Below are 7,834 nucleotides of genomic sequence, written 5' to 3' on the forward strand. Positions count from 1 at the left end.
GGCGTGCCTCTGACCCTGTTCACTTCCTGTAGGCGTGTCTCTGACCCTGTTCACTTCCTGTAGGCGTGTCTCTGACCCTATTCACTTCCTGTAGGCGTGTCTCTGACCCTATTCACTTCCTGTAGGCGTGTCTCTGACCCTGTTCACTTCCTGTAGGCGTGTCTCTGACCCTGTTCACTTCCTCTATGCGTGTCTCTGACCCTGTTCACTTCCTGTAGGCGTGTCTCTGACCCTGTTCACTTCCTGTAGGCGTGTCTCTGACCCTGTTCACTTCCTGTAGGCGTGTCTCTGACCCTATTCACTTCCTGTAGGCGTGCCTCTGACCCTGTTCACTTCCTGTAGGCGTGTCTCTGACCCTGTTCACTTCCTGTAGGCGTGTCTCTGACCCTATTCACTTCCTGTAGGCGTGTCTCTGACCCTATTCACTTCCTGTAGGCGTGTCTCTGACCCTGTTCACTTCCTGTAGGCGTGTCTCTGACCCTGTTCACTTCCTCTAGGCGTGTCTCTGACCCTGTTCACTTCCTGTAGGCGTGTCCGTGGCAGGGAAACAGGCTGTTGTGATTGGTCGCAGTAAAATCGTAGGCGCTCCGATGCACGACCTGCTGCTGTGGAACCACGCCACTGTGACAGTGTGTCACTCCAGGACCAAGGACCTGCCAGACCAGGTACACACTGTACAAGTGTAGCTCCTTCACTTGTAGCTCCTTCACTTGTAGCTCCTTCACTTGTAGCTCCTTCACTTGTAGCTCCTTCACTTGTAGCTCCTTCACTTGTAGCTCCATCACTTGTAGCTCCATCATTTGTAGCTCCTTCACTTGTAGCTCCTTCACTTGTAGCTCCTTCACTTGTAGCTCCATCACTTGTAGCTCCATCATTTGTAGCTCCTTCACTTGTAGCTCCTTCACTTGTAGCTCCATCACTTGTAGCTCCATCATTTGTAGCTCCATCATTTGTAGCTCCTTCACTTGTAGCTCCATCACTTGTAGCTCCATCATTTGTAGCTCCTTCACTTGTAGCTCCTTCACTTGTAGCTCCTTCACTTGTAGCTCCTTCACTTGTAGCTCCTTCACTTGTAGCTCCATCACTTGTAGCTCCATCATTTGTAGCTCCTTCACTTGTAGCTCCTTCACTTGTAGCTCCTTCACTTGTAGCTCCATCACTTGTAGCTCCATCATTTGTAGCTCCTTCACTTGTAGCTCCTTCACTTGTAGCTCCTTCACTTGTAGCTCCATCACTTGTAGCTCCATCATTTGTAGCTCCTTCACTTGTAGCTCCTTCACTTGTAGCTCCTTCACTTGTAGCTCCATCACTTGTAGCTCCATCATTTGTAGCTCCTTCACTTGTAGCTCCATCACTTGTAGCTCCATCACTTGTAGCTCCATCATTTGTAGCTCCTTCACTTGTAGCTCCTTCACTTGTAGCTCCTTCACTTGTAGCTCCTTCACTTGTAGCTCCTTCACTTGTAGCTCCTTCACTTGTAGCTCCTTCATCAGTAGCTCAACACTAACAACACAAACACACACATCGCCAAAATCCGACACTGCCTCACCCTCCCCGCTGCTGAATCCCTCATCCATGCCTTCATCTCCTCCCGCCTCCACTACTGCACCTCCCTCCTCACTGGCACCTCCTCCCATTCCCTCCACAGACTCCAAATGGTCCAAAACTCCGCTGCCCGCCTCCTCACCCACACCCGCCTCCTCACCCACACCCGCCTCCTCACCCACACCCTCCTCCTCACCCACACCCGGTCCCGTGATCACATCACTCCCGTTCTCCGCTCTCTCCACTCTCTCCCCATCAAGCAGCGCATAAACTTTAAAATACTCCTCCTCACCTTCAAAGCTCTTCACCACCTTGCCCCCCCCTACCTGTCTGACCTCCTCATCCCCCACCGCCCCACCCGAGCTCTCCGATCCTCCTCCTCTCTCACCCTGACTGCACCAACATCCCGACTCAAAACTTTTGGCGACAGAGCGTTCTCCCGAGCAGCACCCCGACTCTGGAACTCCCTCCCCCCCCCCCCACTCTCCCTCACTCACAACATTCAAATCCCGCCTAAAAACATGACCTCTTCACCCAAGCCTATGACCTCCCCTCCCCCTAGCCTCCTCTACCCCATTGCCTACTCTTCTACCCCCTGTTACATCCCCATCTTTTTCTCTCTACTTCTTCTGTCTCGTTCATTTTATCTGTATATTAATGTGTTCTGTACGTGTTGTCCCCCCTGTCTGTAAATACACCCCCTTTTTTATTATGTTCAGCGTCTTTGGGTCACTGAAAAGCACTATATAAATAAAAGTTATTATTATTATTATTATTATTATTAACAACACAAACACACACAACAACACAAACACACACAACAACACAAACACACACAACACAAACACACACAACAACACAAACACACACACAACACAAACACACACAACAACACAAACACACACAACACAAACACACACAACACAAACACACACAACAACACAAACACACACAACACAAACACACACAACACAAACACACACAACAACACAAACACACACAACACAAACACACACAACAACACAAATACACATAAAAAAATCATGGCACACAAATTAAAATAACCAATTTGGTCCAAAGTCGTATTTCAGTTTGTCTCCAGACGTTGGACAGTTTCACATTAAGTCTGGACATTTCGTTTGGTCAAATATAGAACATGATCTGCAGCTGGACATTTGATGTTCTGTCCAATCGACTGAGACTCTAAAACCATCGTCCAAACAACAGAGGGGACCAAGCACAGCCCTGACTCACTCCTCTCTTTAAAGTCTAAGTCTGTCATGTGACCTTTCATGTGTGTCATTGTGTGTAAAGATGGTCTTATGTCCTCTTGTGTGTGTCTCATTGTGTGTAAAGATGGTCTTATGTCGTCTTGTGTGTGTCTCATTGTGTGTAAAGATGGTCTTATGTCGTCTTGTGTGTGTCTCATTGTGTGTAAAGATGGTCTTATGTCCTCTTGTGTGTGTCATTGTGTGTAAAGATGGTCTTATGTCCTCTTGTGTGTGTCATTGTGTGTAAAGATGGTCTTATGTCCTCTTGTGTGTGTCATTGTGTGTAAAGATGGTCTTATGTCCTCTTGTGTGTAAAGATGGTCTTATGTCGTCTTGTGTGTGTCATTGTGTGTAAAGATGGTCTTATGTCGTCTTGTGTGTGTCTCATTGTGTGTGAAGATGGTCTTATGTCGTCTTGTGTGTGTCTCATTGTGTGTAAAGATGGTCTTATGTCGTCTTGTGTGTGTCTCATTGTGTGTAAAGATGGTCTTATGTCCTCTTGTGTGTGTCATTGTGTGTAAAGATGGTCTTATGTCCTCTTGTGTGTGTCATTGTGTGTAAAGATGGTCTTATGTCCTCTTGTGTGTGTCTCATTGTGTGTAAAGATGGTCTTATGTCGTCTTGTGTGTGTCATTGTGTGTAAAGATGGTCTTATGTCCTCTTGTGTGTGTCTCATTGTGTGTAAAGATGGTCTTATGTCCTCTTGTGTGTGTCATTGTGTGTAAAGATGCTCTTATGTCCTCTTGTGTGTCTCATTGTGTGTAAAGATGGTCTTATGTCGTCTTGTGTGTGTCTCATTGTGTGTAAAGATGGTCTTATGTCCTCTTGTGTGTGTCTCATTGTGTGTAAAGATGGTCTTATGTCGTCTTGTGTGTGTCTCATTGTGTGTAAAGATGGTCTTATGTCGTCTTGTGTGTGTCTCATTGTGTGTAAAGATGGTCTTATGTCGTCTTGTGTGTGTCATTGTGTGTAAAGATGCTCTTATGTCCTCTTGTGTGTGTCTCATTGTGTGTGTCTCGTTGTGTGTGTCTCATTGTGTGTCTCATTGTGTGTGTCTCGTTGTGTGTGTCTCGTTGTGTGTGTCTCATTGTGTGTGTCTCGTTGTGTGTGTCTCATTGTGTGTGTCTCATTGTGTGTGTCTCGTTGTGTGTGTCTCATTGTGTGTGTCTCATTGTGTGTCTCATTGTGTGTGTCTCGTTGTGTGTGTCTCATTGTGTGTCTCATTGTGTGTGTCTCGTTGTGTGTGTCTCATTGTGTGTCTCATTGTGTGTGTCTCGTTGTGTGTGTCTCATTGTGTGTGTCTCGTTGTGTGTGTCTCGTTGTGTGTGTCTCGTTGTGTGTGTCTCATTGTGTGTGTCTCGTTGTGTGTGTCTCATTGTGTGTGTCTCATTGTGTGTGTCTCGTTGTGTGTGTCTCATTGTGTGTGTCTCGTTGTGTGTGTCTCATTGTGTGTGTCTCGTTGTGTGTCTCATTGTGTGTGTCTCGTTGTGTGTGTCTCATTGTGTGTGTCTCATTGTGTGTGTCTCGTTGTGTGTGTCTCATTGTGTGTGTCTCGTTGTGTGTGTCTCGTTGTGTGTGTCTCATTGTGTGTCTCATTGTGTGTGTCTCGTTGTGTGTGTCTCATTGTGTGTGTCTCATTGTGTGTGTCTCGTTGTGTGTGTCTCGTTGTGTGTGTCTCATTGTGTGTGTCTCGTTGTGTGTGTCTCATTGTGTGTGTCTCATTGTGTGTGTCTCATTGTGTGTGTCTCGTTGTGTGTGTCTCATTGTGTGTCTCATTGTGTGTGTCTCGTTGTGTGTGTCTCATTGTGTGTGTCTCATTGTGTGTGTCTCATTGTGTGTCTCATTGTGTGTGTCTCATTGTGTGTGTCTCGTTGTGTGTGTCTCGTTGTGTGTGTCTCATTGTGTGTCTCATTGTGTGTGTCTCGTTGTGTGTGTCTCATTGTGTGTCTCATTGTGTGTGTCTCATTGTGTGTGTCTCATTGTGTGTCTCATTGTGTGTGTCTCATTGTGTGTGTCTCATTGTGTGTCTCATTGTGTGTGTCTCGTTGTGTGTGTCTCATTGTGTGTGTCTCATTGTGTGTCTCATTGTGTGTGTCTCGTTGTGTGTGTCTCATTGTGTGTCTCATTGTGTGTGTCTCGTTGTGTGTGTCTCATTGTGTGTCTCATTGTGTGTGTCTCGTTGTGTGTGTCTCGTTGTGTGTCTCATTGTGTGTGTCTCGTTGTGTGTGTCTCGTTGTGTGTGTCTCATTGTGTGTGTCTCGTTGTGTGTGTCTCATTGTGTGTCTCATTGTGTGTGTCTCATTGTGTGTGTCTCATTGTGTGTGTCTCATTGTGTGTGTCTCGTTGTGTGTGTCTCATTGTGTGTGTCTCATTGTGTGTGTCTCGTTGTGTGTGTCTCGTTGTGTGTGTCTCGTTGTGTGTGTCTCATTGTGTGTCTCATTGTGTGTGTCTCGTTGTGTGTGTCTCGTTGTGTGTGTCTCATTGTGTGTCTCATTGTGTGTGTCTCGTTGTGTGTGTCTCATTGTGTGTCTCATTGTGTGTGTCTCGTTGTGTGTCTCATTGTGTGTGTCTCGTTGTGTGTGTCTCGTTGTGTGTGTCTCATTGTGTGTGTCTCGTTGTGTGTGTCTCATTGTGTGTGTCTCATTGTGTGTGTCTCGTTGTGTGTGTCTCATTGTGTGTCTCATTGTGTGTGTCTCGTTGTGTGTGTCTCATTGTGTGTGTCTCATTGTGTGTGTCTCGTTGTGTGTGTCTCGTTGTGTGTGTCTCGTTGTGTGTGTCTCGTTGTGTGTGTCTCATTGTGTGTCTCATTGTGTGTGTCTCATTGTGTGTGTCTCGTTGTGTGTGTCTCATTGTGTGTGTCTCGTTGTGTGTGTCTCATTGTGTGTCTCATTGTGTGTGTCTCGTTGTGTGTGTCTCATTGTGTGTGTCTCGTTGTGTGTGTCTCATTGTGTGTCTCATTGTGTGTGTCTCATTGTGTGTCTCATTGTGTGTGTCTCATTGTGTGTGTCTCATTGTGTGTCTCATTGTGTGTGTCTCATTGTGTGTCTCATTGTGTGTCTCATTGTGTGTGTCTCATTGTGTGTGTCTCATTGTGTGTCTCATTGTGTGTGTCTCATTGTGTGTCTCATTGTGTGTGTCTCGTTGTGTGTGTCTCATTGTATGTGTCTCGTTGTGTGTGTCTCATTGTGTGTGTCTCGTTGTGTGTGTCTCGTTGTGTGTGTCTCATTGTGTGTGTCTCGTTGTGTGTGTCTCATTGTGTGTGTCTCGTTGTGTGTGTCTCATTGTGTGTCTCATTGTGTGTGTCTCGTTGTGTGTGTCTCATTGTGTGTGTCTCGTTGTGTGTGTCTCATTGTGTGTCTCATTGTGTGTGTCTCGTTGTGTGTGTCTCATTGTGTGTGTCTCGTTGTGTGTGTCTCATTGTGTGTCTCATTGTGTGTGTCTCATTGTGTGTCTCATTGTGTGTGTCTCATTGTGTGTGTCTCATTGTGTGTGTCTCGTTGTGTGTGTCTCATTGTGTGTCTCATTGTGTGTGTCTCATTGTGTGTGTCTCGTTGTGTGTGTCTCGTTGTGTGTGTCTCATTGTGTGTGTCTCGTTGTGTGTGTCTCTTTTGGACATTATTGAGGTGAATCATTCTTAGTGAGGAAAACCTTCAAAACCCAAATGCCACACAACCATAAGGTTCCAGGTTTGAGTCCAGGATCGGGCCTTAGTATGTGGACACAGACCTGGATCTGGTCCTGGATCTGCTCCTAAAGGTCAAATGCAGTGACCTCTAAAGCTCTTGTGTCTCAGGTGAGCCGCGCCCACATCCTGGTGGTGGGGATGGGGAGGGCGGAGCTTATCCAAGGAGACTGGATCAAAGAAGGAGCCGTGGTCATCGACTGTGGAATCAACTACGTCACAGGTACAACACGGACCTGGTCCAGACCTGGTCCTGGTCCAGACATGGTCCTGGTCCAGGTCCAGACCTGGTCCAGACCTGGTCCAGACCGCAGTAGCGGGCTCAGGAGACAGTTGTTTCAGGTTCTGGTTCTGTTTCAGACGAGTCCAGACCCAGTGGGCGGAAAGTCGTGGGTGACGTCCATTACGCCTCGGCCAATCAAAGAGCAGGATTCCTCACGCCTGTGCCTGGAGGGGTGGGGCCTATGACCGTCGCCATGTTAATGCAGGTGAGTCCAGGACCAGGACCAGGACCAGGACCAGAGCCAGGACCAGGACCAGGACCAGGACCAGGACCAGGACCAGGACTCACATTGTGTCTGTTGTAGAACACTGTGATCAGCGCTCAGAGGTTTCTCCAGAACCAGACCCGGACTTGACCCGGTCCAGAGGCGGCGGCAGCAGGACCAAACCAGGACCAGGACCAGGACCAAGTCTGGTCTGGTCTGGATACAGAGCAAGATCAGAAACCAAAGCCAATGAAAATCAAAATATTAAAAAAGTAAAATAACTTGTGATTTTTATGTGAAAGAAATCAAATCAAATCAACTGTTTCTGGTGAAAAAGTGCGTTTCTCTGAGTCTCCAGCAGGGGGGGGTAAAACACACCTTTATTTACACTTCACAGACACAAACGGCTGAAAACGTCACATTTATCGACCAATCAGACGCCACGATGAAGTGACTACGACGTCACTGAGGGAGGAGTCTTTTATTGTGAAAGGGCAGCACTTTCTACCGATTTATCCCAAATATGTTTTATTTTGTAAGAATACTTTGTCCTAAAAGCACAAAGTGAATAAAAAGTAGAAAAATTACAAATGTTCTAAATTAAAGCGTCACAATAACCAAAGCAGCACTTTGTGAGAGCCAATGAGTCACAGGGGCCACAGGGGCCACACAGGGGCCACACAGGAGCAGTCACAGGGGCCTCACAGGAGCAGTCACAGGGGCCTCACAGGAGCAGTCACAGGAGCAGTCACAGGGGCCTCACAGGAGCAGTCACAGGAGCAGTCACAGGGGCCTCACAGGAGCAGTCACAGGAGCAGTCACAGGGGCCTCACAGGAGCAGTCACAGG

At 47.1% G+C, this 7,834-nt stretch overlaps 1 protein-coding gene across 1 annotated transcript in view; it reads left to right on the forward strand.

Moving 5' to 3' along the window:
- LOC140374734 (C-1-tetrahydrofolate synthase, cytoplasmic-like) overlaps positions 1 to 7,177 on the forward strand; it is a 32,336-nt gene extending 25,159 nt beyond the window's left edge. The window contains exons 7-10 of the mRNA XM_072461731.1: positions 529 to 665; positions 6,610 to 6,721; positions 6,859 to 6,986; positions 7,086 to 7,177. Coding sequence (XP_072317832.1) covers positions 529 to 665; positions 6,610 to 6,721; positions 6,859 to 6,986; positions 7,086 to 7,136 — 428 coding nt within the window. The 3' untranslated portion in view covers positions 7,137 to 7,177. The remainder of the gene's footprint in view (positions 1 to 528; positions 666 to 6,609; positions 6,722 to 6,858; positions 6,987 to 7,085) is intronic.
- Positions 7,178 to 7,834: the final 657 nt, after the last annotated feature.

This window comes from Eucyclogobius newberryi, unplaced genomic scaffold (assembly GCF_026437365.1).
Source record: "Eucyclogobius newberryi isolate DKJ021-1_F unplaced genomic scaffold, fEucNew1.0.hap1 SCAF_308, whole genome shotgun sequence".
Lineage (NCBI taxonomy): Eukaryota > Metazoa > Chordata > Actinopteri > Gobiiformes > Gobiidae > Eucyclogobius > Eucyclogobius newberryi.